The 20,376-nt window shown below is 43.2% G+C and overlaps 2 protein-coding genes across 2 annotated transcripts in view; one reads left to right on the top strand and one right to left on the bottom strand.

Annotated features, from left to right (window-relative positions):
• The first annotated feature begins 535 nt into the window (after window positions 1–535).
• On the top strand, window positions 536–3,171 carry kcnj11 (potassium inwardly rectifying channel subfamily J member 11). Its single transcript, XM_019894064.1, has one exon. It carries the CDS (start codon window positions 1,091–1,093, stop codon window positions 2,249–2,251), a length of 1,161 nt encoding a protein of 386 aa, XP_019749623.1. The 5' UTR covers window positions 536–1,090; the 3' UTR covers window positions 2,252–3,171.
• An 807-nt stretch (window positions 3,172–3,978) lies between these two features.
• Window positions 3,979–20,376, bottom strand: part of mob2a (MOB kinase activator 2a) — a 19,163-nt gene continuing 2,765 nt past the window's right edge. The window contains exons 2-5 of the mRNA XM_019894065.1: window positions 12,840–13,000; window positions 10,454–10,547; window positions 6,769–6,893; window positions 3,979–5,791 (exon numbers count right to left, since the gene is read on the bottom strand). Coding sequence (XP_019749624.1) covers window positions 5,469–5,791; window positions 6,769–6,893; window positions 10,454–10,547; window positions 12,840–13,000 — 703 coding nt within the window. The 3' untranslated portion in view covers window positions 3,979–5,468. The remainder of the gene's footprint in view (window positions 5,792–6,768; window positions 6,894–10,453; window positions 10,548–12,839; window positions 13,001–20,376) is intronic.

Genomic DNA, 20,376 nt, shown 5'->3' with positions numbered 1-20,376 from the left:
GAAATCGATACAGGAATTTTCAAAACACTTCATCCATTTAGATCACAGATTGAGAGAATGCAGTAGATGTCAGGTGGGGTATATCGTGTACTGCATTTGAATATTTATTTTAAATGTTTGTTTCATTTATTGGGGGTTGGGATGACATGGTCAAACCAAACCTATGCAGAGAGAGAGACAGAGAGACAGAGAGAAAGAGAGAGAGAGAGAGAGAGAGAGAGAGAGAGAGAGATCTAAATTTACAGTTTCAGTAGGCTCCTCCAAAGATAGCATGCCAACAATATGAACATTTAAAAAATCTCTATACAAGGTGTAAAAAGGTGCAGTGTAACAGTCTAGTTCAAGTAAACTCTAGTTAGTATTTTAAATAAATTAGCAATTCAGGTTCGAGTAAATATTTGATGTGAAAAACTATTTGAGATTAAAGATATAAAACAATCAAATTAAAAGTAATAATTCGGCGAGGAGGGCTTCTCGTAAACTGGAGATGTCGTATGTCTGTGGCGTTAACAGAGGACCCCCTCTCCTGTATACTTCAAGATGTTTCAAACGTAATTGGCCCCTTTGTGCCCAGCAAGGGCACGACAGAGGTGCTGGAGGGAGGGTCTGCAGCCACCCCCACCCCCCGCGTTGTGCTATCGAGCTGGAGAGTCAGCACAAAAGGAAAAGTGCATCACGGAGATGGGCCGTTAGCACCACAAAACTGCTTCAAAAAAGCCTACTGAAGAAAGCGACGTCAAGTGCTTGTGCATGCGTGGTGAATCTCACAATGCGGCGTACGCCTGCCGCTGGTGGGGGTCTTGTTGTTGGTGTTATTGGTTGTGCACCCTGAGTGACGGTGGCAGCTGAGGACGAAGGAGAAGGAATCCCCACATGGGACGTCAACCGCCTGACCGGGGGGCAACGTGAGGAGAGCGCATTGCTTCGGACGACCAGACGACCATGAAGGCTGCGGACGGGCGAAAAGGCTGACAAAAAGCTGCAAAGCGACACACACACACACACACACGCACACACAAACAAAAGAAAGCCAACATTTTATTCATCTGTCAGCCCGACGCTGCCTTTGGGGTCGTAATGCGGGAGAGCCATGTTGTCGAGAAAAGGCCTCATCCCGGAGGACTACTTGCTGACACGCTTGGCTGAGGATGTTCAACAGCCCAAGTTCAAAACGAAACCGAGGAAAGCCCGCTTCGTGGCCAAGAACGGCGCCTGCAATGTGGCGCACACCAACATCCGCGAGCAGGGTCGATTCCTGCAAGACGTCTTCACCACTCTGGTGGACTTGAAATGGCTCCACACGCTCATCATCTTCACCATGTCGTTCCTGTGCAGTTGGCTCCTCTTTGGGATGATCTGGTGGCTTATTGCTTTCGCGCACGGCGACTTGGACCGGCGGGCGGGCGACTTCGTGCCGTGCGTCACGGACATCCACTCCTTCTCGTCCGCCTTCCTCTTCTCCATCGAGGTGCAGGTGACGATCGGCTTCGGGGCGAGGATGGTGACGGAGGAGTGCGTGTCCGCCATTGTCGTGCTCATCATGCAGAACATCGTGGGGCTGGTCATCAACGCCATCATGCTGGGCTGCATCTTCATGAAGACGGCGCAGGCGCACAGGCGCGCCGAGACACTCATTTTCAGCAAGCACGCCGTCATCTCCGTGCGGAACAACAAACTTTGCTTCATGGTGCGCATCGGCGACCTGAGGAAGAGCATGATCATTAGCGCCACCGTACGGATGCAGGTGGTCAAGAGAACCACCACTGAGGAGGGCGAGGTGGTGCCCCTGGACCAGATCGACATCCAGATGGATAACCCGGTGGGCATCAACGGGGTCTTCCTGGTGTCCCCGCTCATCATCTGTCACGTGATCGACAAGGACAGCCCGCTGTACGCCATGTCCGCCGTGGACCTGCAGCACAACGACGTGGAGGTCATCGTGGTGCTGGAGGGGGTGGTGGAGACCACCGGCATCACCACGCAGGCCAGGACCTCGTACGTGTCCGATGAGATCCTCTGGGGGCAGCGATTCGTGCCCACAGTGTCCGAGGAGGACGGCATGTACGCGGTGGATTACTCCAAATTCGGCAACACGCAGAAGGTGCCCACTCCGTGCTGCAGCGCCAAGAAACTGGACGAGGCGGGCGGCATCGCGAGGTTTAAAGTCACCGAGGGCGTCACCTTGCGGACGTCGGTGAGAAGGCGGCCCGGGTCCACCGTAGCCCGGCGCTCCAGGCTGCAGAGCCGATGATGACGACTTGCTTACTCCGAATAAATTCACATGGACGAAGACTGCGCTCGTATGGTCTGGCCTCATATTCTTCCGTTCAACTCAATTCAATTCTGTTATTTATATAGAACCGACTCACAACAGAAGTAACTTTTCATCTACAGTGGAGGGATAGAGTGGGGGCAACATAAAAAAAAAATCCCTTCCCCTCCTCGAAAAATATACGCCAGTTTACCACATTTCAATTATGTGGGTACAACTGCAGGCTATGTTCAAATTAAGTACATTGAAAGTTTTTTTTTTTCAGTGAAGCTCTCGAACTGGGGTGGGCAAACTTTTGTCCTCATTTGCCACACGACCATGCAGGTATTTTGCAGATGAGGTGAAAACAAATAAACTGTAGCTGTTGTGAAAGCACTGTTTCAACAGATTGATTTTGTTAAGGACATATAAAAATATTAAAATGTTCATTATTTTAAGAGGACTATTTAACATAAAATGAATTCTAATTAGTTAATCATGAAATGGATCATTAATGAAATAACTTAATTCCCATCAATGAGCCTACCTACGATAATTAAAGTAATACAAAAATTGTGCATTTTACATTTCTTTCAGTTTAATGACATGCAACAATTCAAATTAAAGTGCTGAACATTTTTTATTGATACATTTTAAAATCAGAGATGCAAGTAATATTTTTAGCTGAATTCCGAATCTTCCCTCGCTTTTTGCTGAGCACATCAATTTTTCCTAAATCAAGAATAATAATTGTCATAATCATGATCATAATAATGTGGCGCTAGACGATATGTGTGTTATTGTGGAAGAAATCTAATGTGTTTAAATAAGATGAGCTTTTTTTGTTCCAAAATTGGGAAATTTTGGAAATAACAAAAACACCACCACCAACAAAACACTTGTTTAACCTCCTAAGACCTGAACTCTTGCAAGGCATGCATTTTTATTTTATTTTCTCTTTGATATTTAGGCTAATTGGGACCTGATGAGTGTAAAAACAAAGAATAATCTTTTTACATGATGTAACGTCCTCGTAAGTGGATGCCAGGCCCTTGTAGTCCAAAATTTAACATTGTAGTCTTGACAACCAAAAACGTCATGTCCACACATGTGGATGCCAGGTCCCAGGAGGTTGAAGATGTCACAAAGTAGTTAGGAATCAATGCCGCTGTGTTGCAGCGGCCCCTGTGGCTATTTACTGTACATCCTTGTTAGTGCTAGTCTGACAAAAGAACACAGCATATGTGTCAGTCATACTTTGCCCACCCCTGGTCTCTAAAAGTACACTCCTGACGAATTTATTTATAATAATAATTTAAGGGCAAATTCAACATCACCCTTAGTGGTAAATTTGTTGTTGTTGTACACCACAGAAAACCAGATCACCAGGGGTGTATATAGACAGATAGTTTTCCGTGGGCTGGCCAAGGTGCATTCAGTCAATTGGTTTGGACAAAAATAATCATTGTGGAAACTAGTTTAATTTCGCTGACCTTATAATGATTTTGTAGTGAATGTCAGTCACTTAAGAATGTCATTCAGTCGGCATTTAACTTTTAATTCAAATCTTAATACGTTTGGAAAAAAAAAAGCTTGTTTCAGGGGGGAAACTAAAACAGATGTCTATCTTGGCACCAAATCAAGATGCAGACATTTTAGGCACAGAACCAACGACGTTCCGTCTCTAAACACGAAATAAGAATGCAGTACAAACAAGACACACAGGATCAGAATGACCTTTTTCTTTTATTAGATTATAATCAGCAGAGCTTGAAATATTAAATTGCTTTTAACTTAGTTAATAATTAAAATACATAAAAACAAGAGCCAGAACTGAAGAACCCTGCAAAAAAGAAAACAAAAATAAATTAAAGAAGGGACAAATATAAACTCAATCCTCCTCCCACATAGAAGCTGTCTGACAGAAGTCCAAGCAGAAGTTGTTTTCTTCTATGTGTAATGGTATCTATTGTTATTTCCAAACTAATTTTCCTTTCATAGTCTTTTTAAAAGCAAATTTTAAAAAGGGACATGGAAAACTAAACAATGAACGAAGAAGAAAAGAATGGAGATTTGCAGCTCTCCGCCAGCACGCTGCACCCCCCCCCCCCTCGCCTTTCTCTGCATGTTGCTGTGTGGGGGACTGCAGACATGACATCATGTCTTTGTCCATCTGAGCTGCTGCGGCAGGTGTGTGTGTTTGGGTAGAGGTTGTGGAGGGGGGTGCGGGGGTGCGCCACCCTGAAACCAGCACTCCAGCCACCACTATGTTAAAGTATCACCATTTCTCTGATCAGATTAAATATCTAATATACAATCTTACATTTTTCTGTCCATCTTTCTGTGCATTTTTATCTTTGCTGCCCTCTAGAGGGGAGTAAGTTCCACAACATGTTTGTTTTGGGGCCACGCTATTAGTACGTGTAGGTCACGTGGTGGATTTGGCCAACTAAAGGGACAGAGAATGAAAAGAGAGAAAAGCCTCTCCGGCAGCAGTGACAAAACTCTCAGGTCCTGAGTAGGAGGTGCCTTGAATCAAGGCCCACATAAACAACCCAAACCGGGGACTGGCTAATATTAACCATCAAGGCGCTCAGGGCCAGCGTGGTGCTTCGCGCTATCGGGAGGAGGCCAGCAGAGACGCCGCTTGTCCGTCCGACACAAACCCGGGGCAAGAGTGGCTCCAAGCAAAGTATAGCCCCCTCGTGGACAGGAAGTGTGCTAGTTAGAGCAGAGACAGCAGAGCCAATCCCCCCCCCCCCCCCCCCCCACACACACACACACACACACAATCTCACACCTTCAACCCAACTAAACAACAACAAAAATTGAACCAAATAACTCTCCAACAAAAGTAAAAGTGAAATTAAACTAAACAAATGAAACACAGCCTTAATTTTTGTCCTAGTTTAAATGGCAGAGAAGATGGGAGGGATGTTTTTTTTTCTTTTAATCCCTGGGAGAAACGTTCACGCCAATTCCTGCTGGCGTTACAAACCCCTCGCTACCACCCACCCTCCCCAATTCCTGCCAATCCCCCCCTCCCCTCTCTTGTTCACCCGACTGGTTGGTTGGTGTTGCAGCGGAATACGCAAGTGTAGTGTGGAAGGTCTGTCAAGTCCCGCTGGCACACGGCGGAAGGCGGCCAGGCCGTCTTTCCTTCTCTCCTTTCTTATCCTCTGTCGCCCCCGGGCCGGCATCTCGGCGGCGCCTCCCCTCATCTCTCCGTCACGTGGTTTTGTGACGAAGGAGAGGGAGACGAAGTCGGCGAGGAGGGTGCCGGCGCGGTCGAGGGCGGCGGCGGGGCGGGGACGCACAGGATTTCGGACAGGTCGTCCATGATGCAGGTCTCCTTGGGGTCGACCAGGTTGAACTCCCTTACGAAAACAATGAAATGTGCATAGAGAGTGTTCAAGTGGCCCTGCAGGTCCAGTGCCACTGTCTCTTTAAAGTGCGCCCAGTAGAGGTGAGCCAGCACATGGAACAGGTAGCGGCAGATCTTCTTCACCAACGTGTCAAAGGAGTTGGGGAATTCTTTGCCTGAGGGAAGAACGAGACAGTTAGGAAGGGGAAGAACCTTGCTGACGTCCACGCCCTCCCTCTCTGCCTGCAACTTGAAGGAAAGAAAAGCAACTTGGCTTTCTTGCTTTGTTTGAGTGGCAGACCACAACAGAGGCAGCAGAGGGCAGCAGCACAACATTTGTTGGTCCACGACCACAGCGTTTCCCAAACTTTTGAGTCCCTGCACACTACCAAAGAAAAATGTCACCACAGAAGTGCAACAGCACCGATCTCCCTTCTCAGTTGACCTACTCTGTGTGATCTCTGAGCCTGTTCAGTTCAACACAAAGCCGATATCATTGAAGAAGGAGACAACAGACACTTTGAAGAGCTCCAGTCTGTTTTTTTTTTCTTCCAGCTAGTCATGCTGCTAGCTGGATAACACACGCCAATTGCTGTACATTGCTGGCAGAGATAGATGACCAAAGATACATTCTTTTTAGTAAATAAATAACACCGGTTAACATGTTTTTCTTAATTTATTTAATCAGAGATGCTAATAAAATAGTTTTTTTGCTGTGACTGCTATTGGTTTTTCTTTAGCACATCAGGTTTGATTACAATATTATGAATATAATAGCAATTATATAATACATAATATTGCATTATATTTTGTCACATTTATGAATTAAGGGTTTGATTCAGAAAAAGTGGGATTTCATTCCGAAACTATATAGTTGAATAAATTACACCACATGGCAAAAATCCTTATTGCGCAAGCTTTTATAAATCCAATTTAAAAACAAAAATGAGAATATCTCAACAGCCTGGTGCGCTAAAAAAAACCCAACAAAGACATTTGTTTGAGTCAGTGTCAAAAAATATGTTTCGGGACACTCAGATCCATCTTCGATTCAAATTTGGTGTTGACCAGTGGAACGCTTTTGAGATTAGTTCTCAAATAATTTCCCACAGCCCCTCCATGATCTTACTTAAGAAGGGGAACGGATACTTACCATATTTCGTAGGAAACACTTCCTCATCGGTGACCAGTTTCTGACAAAGACTCATAACAAGGTCAACGTATTGTGGCGCAGTGCACTTTGTCTTCTTCCCCTTCTCGTCCTGCCAGTAGTATATTCTGGAAAACATAAAATTAAATGTAAAAAAAAAAAACAAAAACAAAAAACACACACACACACACACACACACACACACACACACACACACACACACACACATTAATGTGTGTTGCAACATAAGATTTTTTTCACAGTGGGTTGGAAAAACATTGTGGAAATGAGGTCGTCATGAATCATGTAAATGTTTTCTTAAGAATGTTTGAGGAAGGAGCAGCTGCGACATGCAAACATCTCTTGTGACATGCACTCCACAACAGGTAGGTCATCTTAAGGTCAACGTATTGTGGCGCAGTGCACTTTGTCTTCTTCCCCTTCTCGTCCTGCCAGTAGTATATTCTGGAAAACATAAAATTAAATGTAAAAAAAAAAAACAAAAACAAAAAACACACACACACACACACACACACACACACACACACACACACACACACACACACACACACACACATTAATGTGTGTTGCAACATAAGATTTTTTTCACAGTGGGTTGGAAAAACATTGTGGAAATGAGGTCGTCATGAATCATGTAAATGTTTTCTTAAGAATGTTTGAGGAAGGAGCAGCTGCGACATGCAAACATCTCTTGTGACATGCACTCCACAACAGGTAGGTCATCTTAAGAGATATTGATCAGCTGCTCTCTATGACCTCAATTGGGGAAAACCCCAATACACCAGTTAGGTGTCACACTCTGAGGACTACACTAAATCAGGTAAGGTGAGCACAATAGTTGACTTCGTAATAGAGCACATGCATACCGCTACTATGACAAACAGTGCCGTTGGTTTCCGGCCACGTTCCATTCCTATGTTGACGACGTAAATTGAATTCGGCAGAACACACACTATCCTATGCTATTGCAGTCATGAAGTCATCATCACAGTGACTACTTGTGAGAAGAATAACACACCTCGGGCCGTAAAAAGGAAACAATCAAAGTAAACCAGCAATTATGTGATGACATCAGTTCTGCAGTTTATTGTGCGTCTTTTGCTGCCGTGAACGACTTTTTGTTCAAGGACCTCTTTCGAGATTTATTTGCCTCACGAAGCAATTTCACTGAGGGTCACAGTGGAACCACAAGGAAAACTCTGCCTTTAAATCGGGCGTGTGCAAAAGATGGCCCGTGGGCCACATGTAGCCGCTTTCCGTCTCCAATTCGGCCCACCGAGCATTTATATGACTTCAAGTCCTGTCATGTTTGACGTATTAATTTTGCATTTCTCCTAAAATTGGTGAACATGTATTTTAACATTATTTAACAGTATTTATTTATAATACCTCACACCGCCATCTTGGAAACACCTCACCAATCTGCGGATTTTCAGACCTCACGTTCAGTGAGCATCAATGGATTGAATGGGCAGGTTCTGCTGTCCTTTGTTTGTTTTTTGTGAGACCTGCTCCTAAGAAAGGTGCTTCCTCAACTACTGGTGGAAAGAGTTGAAGAATGCGAGTAATTATGCAGCGTTCAAGCCAATACAGTTTAACTGAAATTGCTTAACAGTGGTTAACTTGTGTTTACACTTATTAACAATGGTAAGATGTTAACTTGGAAAATGGACGATGCATGCACTTTGACCCTGGAGCAGATAGTCTCCACTTTCCATTGATGTACAAATCATAATTAAAGAGCAACTTTTTCTCATGCAAACGACAAAGAGCTGAACTCAAATATGCCCATAAAGTTAACGTGCATTTCGAGTACAGTTCAACATATTGTCCTCTGTCTGCACACAAAATAGGTTAATGACACTTAAATGGTTGCGCTGCCGTCATAGCGTATGGAAACATTTTCTTCACCAAATACTACTGAGCTCTCTTTGGGCAGGGCACTGGCAGCCCTGTGACTGCAGCCAGAAAAGACAAGCAGTAAAGGGTGGGTGGGTCACTCTTGCGTGATGAAACGGGTGGACCGGGGTGAACACAAAGTGTCATCACTGTCAAAATTGGGTTTTGTTCCACTCATAAGCAGCCACATGACACGAAGAAACAAAAAACATGTTGAATGTCCTCTATTGTTGTCCTTTTGGCACTTCACCGTACAGCACACGTGGATAATTGTCACTGCTCATCCAGACCCACTTTTTCACTGTGTCGTGGAAACCAATGCCAGATCGACAGCCAATATATTTGTTCATATTTCTCCCTCGTCATATGGCCACGGCACATTGGTCAGAGAGCAGTGGCCAAAGTGACAGCATCAGCCAAATGACTGTTGACTGAGGGGTTAAATCATGACAAGCTCATCTTTCACAGTGAATGGGACAGGTGTGTACTATGACTGAACAGTTGGGTTGTCATTTGCTTGAGTGATGTATGCATGTGCGCAAGTGCGTACAGTCGCGTACGGGTAATCTGGTTTTTCCAGAGTGCAGAATACACAGGATGAACAAAGGCCTGCTCCTTAAGACAAGGGATCACACATTAAGTCGATACCCCACCCTGACAGGGTAAACTAGTTGGATAAATAATTATAATTAGCCACCTCCCCATTGTTGTATGGGACAAACAGTCTTCCAGTGGACAATGTGGCCTTTGAAAGGCGCCAACTGCCACACAGGTATTTGCAACTGTTTAACGGCAAACCTGTTTCTTCCTTGGTGGGAAAACCTTTGCTCTTGAAAATTATTTACTGCTGCAGTTAATTTCAAAAGACCTTTTTCCGAGTAAGGGGGAGGAAAAAAAAAGAAAAAAGTAATATAGGCCACTCAAATAGGGGTTATTTATTTATCTATTTTTGACTACTGCACTATTAAACATCTGGGCACATTTTATAACAGTGGTTTTATCACGACTGAGGAAAAGGAGGTCATGGTCGTCTTCACTTTAGTCAGCTCTGTCAAACACAGGTTGCAGAATGAAGACCCAGGAAAACCGTACTTGCCGTCTAGCAGCTCTTGGCTAAGCAGCAGGCTGACTGAAGTGCACTGATGCTGCATGCAGCCCATTCCAAGAAGGACAGTTGAGCAGCCTCTAACTTCTTTTGGGATGCTTAATACAAAAGGGCAAGTCTAGTTCAAAACTTTCTTCACAATAATATTTTCTATGTACCTCTACTAGTCTAAACACGGTATTCCCATTCATATTGTGTTTGTAAATCACAATGTCCAAGTACTCAACTTGAGCACGTCACATGACCAAAACCTAGAAAACGGGTGAGGTGAGCTGTGTTTCCACTAATGCTGCCGCTGTTGTGAAAGCGCTATATAAATCAGCATGTATTGTATTGTATTGTAATGGGGGAGTATAGAACATATTACGATCAAGAACTGTTTTGCTTTAATGTCCCCTTTTAACCTGTGCCAAAGCAGATAAACGGCAGATAAACACCACAAAATTATGCCTCAAAACATCAAACAAAAACTCATCATCTGATCATGTCACATGATGAGGAGAAAGACTGCCTTGTTGTTTCACCATATTGGTTTGCTCAGTTTATACTTGTCTGACAGTGTTTATGATGTGATCAATTACATTACTGTTTTTGGGGGGGGGGGGGGGGGGGGGAGGCGTAATGATTGACCTTTTCAGGTTAAAAGTGCAGCTCATTACTCACGTGTTGCATGCCGTCATGGCTTGACAGCTGTCCCCAGTGCAGAACTCCGAGATGGTGCTGTACTGCAAGTTGATAAGATTGAAGAATGTAGTTGCTGCAGGAAAAACAACAAAAAAAGGAGAGGTCACATCATGCCAATGTGATACGTCAACATATCAGCAAATGATTATGCTCCCTGAATAATGCTTATTGACGTCACAACACGGAAGGGGTGTATTGGTTAATGACTGATCGTCTCGTGGACTGTCGGGCATATGTCATTGACATCAATGAGTCACAGTCACAAGCAGCACTATTAACCAGTAATTAAAACACTGGTTTTATTGAAGTCTTTATAATTAAATTGTCAAAATGGATGCAAGCCAAAAGATCTAAAAGAAATGACAGAAACATGCCAAGGGGTGTAAAATCTATTTTTTCATGTGACGGCCCAAGTTCTCAGCAGCAGGGAGGCCAAGAGCTGCTTTATCAGGTTGATTTATTTTTGGCCGACACTCATGTTGCCTGGTAAAGAATGTGCTTGCATTTAAGCACCGCAGAGATGATGACTCACAGTACAAGGTAATCGTGCTGCTTGCGTATTAAAGCGGCAACATTTAGGTTAACCGCACTTGAGCCATTTAAGCATTTCATGTGGAGATGTACCTGCAAGGCTTCCAGAGTCAAAGCGTTATGCTCAAAAGCCAACTCATCTCACTCTAGCGTGGGAAAACTCGTCCGAGGTTTTCATGTGACTGCGGAGCAACGTGACTCACTCTTATCTTGCATTAGAGTCTTGGTTGCCGACATATGGCCATTGAAATTGTGTCATATTTTTCAAGCCCAACAAAAATGTTGCGAAATATTCAGAGGACTGTGTGGAAAAATAACACAAGTTGTTAGAGACTTTGTTTGAACATCAATAACTTGTGTTGAGGCTTGAAGATAAAATTAAAAATCAGTTGGCTACAAGGCAAAACACACTACAGAGTGAACAAGTGCAAACCAGGTTTGACATACAGTATCATTTCTTTTTTTCCCCTGCCTTGTGGAGCAGCCCTTTATTGAATACCTGAGAAAAACAGTCAGGGGGACCAACTAAATAAACAGCAGAATCAATCAAGCTGCCTGTTTGCAACGGTGTGCTTACACAATTCAAGAAATTATGCTCTGAAGGACTAGTGTAAATTTAAGAAAGACGAAAAAGGTAAACAGGACTGACAGCAAGGAATGGTGTTTCAAGGAACAGTTTGTTGTGTTGCTGGGAACGGGCTAAATACTGTGCCATGTCTGCGTCGTGTTAAAGGTTTGGCTCTGTGGTCGCTGCACCTCCGGCGGCTTCTGTTGGCTGACATTTTCACTTTCCACAGTTTTGCCTTTCCAGAAAATCTCCGGTGTTGTTTTTCACCTGGCATCAGTAGTACACCTTACATAGAAAAAGCTATTGTGGCACTTTGGTTGACAGTGGACTGATGCCAACCGAGGTGGCCTGGCACACAACGAGGCATGGACTGACATTTGATTCTGATGGTATGATAACGGACCGTGAGCAAAAATACCGCGGTATCGTGGTATTAAAATGACTGCTGTCAAAAATTTGCTTTTCGAAATATTTGGGTAAATAAAACTTTTTTTTTCTGATTGAACACAATCATTTCCCCCCCAAATATCGAATATTTGGTACAGAAGAAACGTGCCATGTTGAGTTTCATGAAATAAACCTGAACATTCTTCTGATTTAACAAATCTTAGTAAGTTACAGTGTCCCATCAGTGGTGAGTTATTTTTAGAACAGACAGGTGGGCCACTTATGTTGTTCTTGGGCTAACCCATATCCGCTGGCATCCCTTTTTTTTTTTTGGGGGGACAATGCATATTAACTATAGCAAAAGGTATCCGTGCTTTCATCTTGCACCCTCCTCGTCCATGCATGACTGCTCTCAGAGGACAAAAAAAAAAAAAAAAAAGTTAATTGGAGGAACTTGACTTCCAAGAGGTGGCTCATTTACTCAACTGTACATGCAGCCAATGAAATTGCACCCTGCTTGCACATCCTCTTAAAAGAAAAGAGGTTCCAGGTGACGGCCAGTTTTCACGGTTATTGAAACCTTGACTTTTTAAGACCACGGTCAACCATCATCGGCCCATGCCAAAATGGAGTTGGATGGGTTTGAAGTGAATTTTTCCACCACAACATCACCCAATTATAATGTAACGGACTTGGCTTGGATTGATATCACAATGCTGAAAGCAATAAATTGTCCCAATTGTCTTGTTTCCTGAAACTAAGGAGTCTTATTCAACACGTAATCCACAAAGTAATTGATTTATTAAGAAATGTGTGTGCTTGTCCATGTAATGCCCTGTGTACTTATAGGGTATTGAAACAGCAACCACTATCGCTTACTGTTGCTGGCAAGCCATTCGTGGAGGTCTATTTCTCGGGGCAGAACCACCAGCTCCTTCAGGTCAAAATCCACCACGCGGATCTTTGTGAACTCCAGCTCGAGGTATTGCTTCTTCTCTTCTGCTGGAGGCTTCTTTCCATTTGGCTTTGTCTTTGACTTCCTGTCAAACAGAAGAACAATGGAATTACACAATGTAAGACTGTGGAATACAGCAAATAAAGTAATCTTTCTGCAGTTTCTGGCCTCTAACATTTCCAGGAATGCAGAGAAAGAAATATTTGAAAGATTCGTTTCCAAGAGGGTGGTCAGGATTTCAAATCAAAATTTATTTACATAGCACTTTTCATGCATCAAATGCAATGTAGACTGCTTTACACGAGATAGGATGGCCAAGTATTTGATAGAATGGGACATCTGCGCACATCAATTGAAAAATGCACAGCCAATGGGGAATAAAACTTCTAAGTTGAGACACGCATCTCCAATCTCTTTTGAATTGCTGATGGCAGTTTGAAGAAAGATCATCCCAAAGCTCAAAGTGAGCAATGCCATTTTTCAACAGTGGATTCACTCCCCGACACAGACTAAACAAAGAGCCCTGTGTGCATGTACATGACCTTTCGCTCTGACCTCTAACCTAATGTCACCTCTGAAGCTGCAAACGGCCGTCCCCAGTGCCTTGTACTTCCATTGCTAGTTTTAGCACGAGTATGTCACATCACACTTGGTGGGCAACAGCATACTCTCGACCTACTTCCTCTCTGTAGCAATGCAGACAGTTCCATCTGAGGTCAAAGGTTAAAAGACTTAATGCGTCAGCCTGACAAACAGAAGCAGACTCGTATCGGGCAGCTTCAACAAAATGTAGACAGTTAGGGCCACCTGCAGACCTAAACGGAACCTAGTGCGGGGGCGGTTGGATCCCCGGCCAATGTGACCGTGTCAAAGTGTCCTTGAGCGAGATACTGAACAACGAGTTGCTCCTGATGCAGCGGCATCAGGGGGAAACAGTGAGAAGGTAGAAAAGTGCTATTCGAACCAAAGTCCATTTACAATTTAGCACAAGAACTGGAACAAAAGTTCTTAGATAATAGTGTGCAATATGGACATAATTTTATATTCCCATGAAGGTACATCCCGATTATTTTGCCTTTAAGTCCAACAGGAAGGTTGTGACAAATGGACTCGGGAGAAAGTGCGAGCATGTCTGCAAGGCGTTTTCTGAAGCCACACGCTAAAGAGCTCACTGACATCTGGGCGGGGCGTGCTGAATTCTGAGATACGGGTTCATTTCTGACACATTCCAAACACATCCCTTCATGTCTAACAGGTGCAAATTATTTTCCAATAAGCATTCTTGTTCCTGATCGCTGACATATGATGAGGCACCGCTTGTCTAGGCAAGTACAGTCATCACACAGTTGTATTGCATGATTAGAGAAGAAATTAAGCTATTTTATTTTGCCTTGGCTTGAAAATTGGCTGGAGACAGTAATTAGTTTTTCAGGGTGATGCCATGGCCTATTCAAAGTGCTCCGAGGACGGTCATAATTCCCCCTACGGTCAGCTGGGCTACATTGGACCCAACAAAATGAAGAGAGAGGATGGTTAAAAAACGTCCACATATCGGGAACTAACCAATTAGAGGAAAGCTATTTTCTATAACCGATTAAAGAGAACAGCGACCTGGCTGGAACAAAGCTTATTTTCAGTACTGAATCTTTTTTTAATATGAACGAGAAAAAACATTCCAATTTCTGTCAAATTAAAACAATGAAAAAGGGCATCCTTTGCATCTCCAAACTAAATTATCACGCAAATCTGATAAAAGGACATCAGAGATTATTTAAAAAATGAAAACAAATTATTGCTTCTGGACCCATGTCACTGCTGAGTTCACCTGAGTCTCGAGTGGTAGCAGCTCCTGCTATTGGACACACCCGAGTTGTTGTAATCACACTAATGACAGGATTGTGGATTTTATTTTTTTCGGAGCCCCTCTCAACTTTCACTCAAGTGCTGTATTGAAGTACTACAGTGATTACTGAAACAAAGAAAGTGGTCATTAGAACCTAAATAGAGACATATTTAGAAGGAATGATGGATAAACCACGTGAGGAATGAGGGCAAATGGAGTGAAACTAAGGAGGCGAGAGGCTGATCGACATGTGCTGGACTTATTTCCATGGGAAATAATAAACAGAAAACATGACAGGACGGCGGAGCAAGAGGTCTCTTGGCAAAAAGTAGTTTAGTGCTACTTAACTGAAACAGATGCCCTTCTTTCCATTCCAGTAAACATGGGAAGGCATGTCTATGTCTACAAGTGAGCACGTGTGTCACTTCAACCCGTTTAATGGCTAATGGTTTGGCTTCCTCTTCTAGATATTGTTCTTCTTTAAATCAAAGGACATAAAGATGATCCCTTTTGTGTGAAAAAAAAACAAATCTTGCTTGTTGGGTAATTCATATTGAGAGGGAATGTCTACTTTGAACAGCCGCCAATTAGGGATTTACATTTTCTATTTCTCTTCAGCCCTTTTTTTTTTAATTATTAATTAAGGTCTTCGTCCCTCCTCATCTGTCCAAACCGCCCAAAGACTTGGGCCCCATTCCTGCCCTCACCTTTCATCTTGGCCTCCGCCCTTAGCTTTCATCTCTAACTGACATTCTAATCTCACTCTTTCAATTCTGATCCCAGTCACCTTGTTTTAAATAATAGCCGGTACGTCTCTGGAGTACATACTCCTCCCTTTTTTCTATTCCTGTTTCCTTTTCATACCTAAATATACATAGTAAGTGTAAGCTGCTCAGCGGTACTAACAGATTCATAGAACCTTGTGGCTTTTGGGCTGCATGTGAAAGGGCTTAAGCAGAGCAAAGCGCTTCATTTCCAGATGCAGTCAGTCTCACACCGTTACAAAGACTGCAGTAGGTTCCTCCAAAATCTCCAGCTCCTGAGAAAGGTTCAAGTTTGTTCGTTTCACCGTCCCCCTCCACTCTTTTCCTTTAGAAAACATTATGTTCACCAAGCTATTTCCTGCCTCCCATTTCATCATTTTCCACACAAGCACCTCCTCCCCGTCTGGCAAGCATTTGTGTGGTGAGGGGAGGTGAATTTCTGGAGCTGTTAGTTTATTTTAGGATAAATAAAACCTCCTCAATGCCAGAATTCCTCCCCTCATACGTGCGTGTCTGCCCTTGCTACAGACATAGCTCGCCTGTTCTTGGTAAGGCAAGTCTTTGCCATAAAAGGCAGCAGATGCCCGTTTCGTCTCACCAGATCAGAGCTGCCCACAAGACCAAGACCAGAACTCTGCACACAGGGAACAGACTGCCACAGCCTATTTAGCACCAAAAGGGACCGATCAAATCTCACACGTCAGGAAAACCTGGTTCGACCTGTATGGAAACGCATCAGAGACATGTGAAGATCCTGTGCGCACACTTGGTGCTGTGCATTTTGTTGAGAAAAGGTTTAGAAGGGGGAGCAGGAAGCAGACACGCTGGTGTGACTCTGCAATAAGGAAATGGGGTTTGCATAGTCGGGTGACATGCAAGACTGCACGACAGAGCTATGGAATGACTGACCTGGCAGCTGTTCAATTCCATCTGTTAGCCACTATCTTGACCCCTTTTACTTTCACCAGCACGACCCCCTACCCACCAGCCAGCTTTATTCCAGTGTCCAGTTTACCGAATATTTAAAAGGGAAAATGTAATAATTGGGCTAGATGACTAAAAACACTGTAATATGCACTCCAGAGCAGTAGTTGGCGATAGCCCGTTGTAAAGAGGCACTACCGATGCGCAACAAGTGCGTGTTCTTTGTTGTGTATGTAAGGTGCAAATTAAGAGTTTGGTAATGCAACTCAGCAGAACGCGTTTGTATTGCAGAAAGTGTACACTTGTACTGGTGAATTGTTGTAGGCACAAATGTGACTGCAGTGCTGTGCTCTTTCATTACAGTTACAACATGATAAACTTATTTCGGTCCCGCATGCACACTTTGAGTTTTTTTTTTTGTTTTAAAGATGACAATTTTCATTTACCTAGCAATGGTAAGGCTATTATTTATTCAAATTTATACATTGAGACAAGATTTTCAATTTGTGCATTTTTTGGATACCCCCCCACCCCCAATGTTAATCTGTTTCAGTTAAAAACAGGCTCACAGGATGATGTGAGAGAGAACAGACTAACCTGAAAAACAACACCATTGGCCCGATTACACTAAAAATCAGTCGCTCAAATAAGTCGTTAGGTTGAAATGTGCTGATTGCGCCAAGCAAATACAAACCTGTGCTTTCAAGTACACACGCTGAAGACAAGCACAGCCTTATTGCTGCAGTATCTCCTGTTCTCAATCCCCCCGCTTTTCACAACCAACCCGGCCGGTCACAACAGCTGTGTTCTGCACATTACGAGCTGCATCACAAGAGACCTCGAGAAGTGTCCACAGCAACAGAGTCCTAACGACTTTGTATGCGCAAACACCAGGCAAATGTGCATTCAAGCCACTGTGTGTAAATACATCGGGCAACGTTAAAGGAACACCTGGCAATTCAATTGAAACTGTACTCTCCTTTGCTACCGGATCCCATTTGCATGGTCTTGTATACACCACAAGCCTGTCCAATTAAGAGAACCCATTTCCAATTAATCCGGCAATCACTTGTGGCCACAATACTGAGAAATGATGGAAAAATAATTTCAGTGCCAACTCTAAAACTTACCTACACAGATCAATGGTTCAAACAAGAGAATGTTTATAATTGCTGCTTTTCTCATTATTTATTTAATTACTCAGCATCAATAATATTAACAAATAATTCAGATTTGTTTGCGACTGTTTGGAAACATGGCGAGCATGTTTTTTTTTAACCCACTGGTATGAACTGTGATTTTGTCAATTAGTTCAACATATTCCAAGCAATAATGTTCCCATCACTTGTGGTTTGATTGTAATTTACATCCGGTTGACATGAGTGCAATTAGCATAAAGGCAGGCTGAAAATGACACATGATGTACAACGATGAGCAAATCCTGACACACAAAACATACATACGTATACGAACAACTGGACACCAACTGACTCAGTGCTGGATATCCTATTTTGGTGTTGTTAAAAATGCTTATCCTGTAGTGGCACTCCTGAGGAGCACGATTCAAACCTACGTGACCTTAAAAGTCTCTAAAAAGGATTTGTCCTTTCAAGAAGCAGGGGTCTCCAACCTTTTTGAAAGTGAGAGCTACTTCTTGGGAACTGATTAACGCAAAGAAAGTCGACCAGTTTGATACACACTTCTGAAGTGAATTTGCTGTAATACCCCATAATTATATTATTTTATATATTAAAAAGGTATGTGAGGACGATGAACATGTTCATGATTTCTGACAATAATTAGGAAACAGATATTTCTATAAAACTCTGCCAGCGTTTAAATTGTCAAATGACTTCTACAACGTTCGTAGAAAATCACAATGTGCCGTCCCCGGTAATCTATTTTAAGAGCAGGCCTCCGGGCTACTCAAGTGGTCCTTGGGTGCTACCTGGCGGCTGCAGGCACCATGTTGGTGACCACCGAGTTAAAATAAACCAATCAAATATTAATAGAACATCAAACAACTATTAGCCATTCGGAGCAAATGAACCTTTTCAAGAAAGGAGAGTAGTGTCTGTCAGGAGGAGCCATTTACTCGAAGCCAGGCTCCTAGATCTACTTCAGGCCCCAAATTGAACAGGCCAACCTGTTCTTTTACGTGAAACAACCAAACCATTGAGAGCAGCTTGGTCTCTGCAAAGCAAAACCACGGCAGCCATTACGCAGCTAAAAAGAGATCACGCGAGCGCGTTCAACTGCTGTGTAAGGCTCTGTTGGTCTGTCAGAGCTTCTGCCAAAGTTCCTGTGAAGATTCACAAGCATCTTTTTCAAGATGACCTTTTTAGTTCTGTGGGGACGAGATAAGCAACAAGAGCAAACAGAGAAAGCACAGCTGCCACCACTTAATCGGGAGCATCGCCGGGAGCGTGAGCAGCACTGTAAATCAGTACATGAGAATTGTAGCCAGGGAACAGGTCTTAAATGTGCACACACTGTTCCAATTCAACAACTTCTACCGTCCCAGCAGCGCTTTGCCTAACGCCTCTTTCCCTTGTCATCCTGTGTTAAACCCCATTTAGTGGCTCACGGGTCAGCAGAGCCTTCAAGGGCCCCCTGCTATTACTATAATAGAGCCTCATCAACATTACAACACCAGTGTGTGACAGGAAGGGTGGGGTGGGGGGTCTCCATGTGATAAGATTGGAATTGCTGTTAAGCACCTCGAACAAATAAGTTGTTTGGGGGAAGTTTAGCTGAGACACTGGCGTACAAAAACGCTGACATCTGTCACTGGAAACTCAAAGTCACAAGTTTTGACAGAAATGAATTTCCTTGAATTTATTTTCTTGTGTTCATTAAGGATTTGCGTTTTCTTGAACGCCCCCCCCCCCAAAAAAAATCCCCAAAGGAGGAAATGGGTTAACAGAGGCGCTGTAAACAGCTCCACTGCAGTCCCAACCCCTCATAAAATCCCAGATGCAACCTTGGAAACTGTGATTACGTGTTTTAGTTCGGTCTTCTCTGGAGATGAATATCATTTAAAAATCCAAGAGAATCTCTAAGCGCCAATTTAATCCTGGTGTGAGCTCTATGAATATTTACTAATTTCTACAAATTAATACCAGATTACTGTACTTTTCGGACCATAAGGCACACTTAAAATCCTTCAATTTTCTCAAAAATCGACAGTGTGTCTTGTAATGCGATGTGCTCTAAGTCTGGATGAATGTTGGCTTTTCAGTTGTCAGTCTTTGATTCAAATTTCTTCCTATTACATTTGCGTTGTCATTCTCACTCGCATTTTATCACTAGCAAGCATCTATATGTTTTTGTCGTACCGGAAATAGGACTACTTCCTGATTCTGTGTCTAAGAATCATGAGAAGCAATTTCTGGTGGCTTTTTTCCAATATTACAATGTGCACCGAGAGGTAAACAAAGTTAAATTCCTACCTATTTACTTTAACATTTATGTTTGCGTTTGTTTTCGCAATACCCGAGCTAGAACTGCTTCTCGTTTTCGTGTCTAAGAATCATGGGAAATTGTTGTTGGTTAGACCCAACTTAAAATGAGCTTTTCTAGTAGCATTAGGGACCTGACCAATGCGAGGTAGACACCAAAGCCAGCTTTCAATAGCTGCCGTGACCAAGTTAAAAAAAAAGGATAATAGTGAGTGCATTGACTTATTTACAGCGGTTGTCCTGTCTAGCATTTAGCATTAGCCAAAGTAATTACACAACCACCAGTCAATATAATCGCAATTTGAGAAAGTGTGATTTTGTGATTGCACAGGCTGAGGTTTAAACGGTCATTACTTTATTGACAGTGGAATGCTAAGCTAATGCTGCTGCGCTAGCTTTCAGCCACGCTAGCTTTCAGCTTTCTAACATGCCCGATCTTTTTCATCTCACATGGTTAAAACTCCCTGTG

This window comes from Hippocampus comes, unplaced genomic scaffold (assembly GCF_001891065.2).
Source record: "Hippocampus comes isolate QL1 unplaced genomic scaffold, H_comes_QL1_v1.1 scaffold104, whole genome shotgun sequence".
NCBI lineage: Eukaryota > Metazoa > Chordata > Actinopteri > Syngnathiformes > Syngnathidae > Hippocampus > Hippocampus comes.
This window is presented reverse-complemented; position numbering and strand designations above follow the sequence as displayed.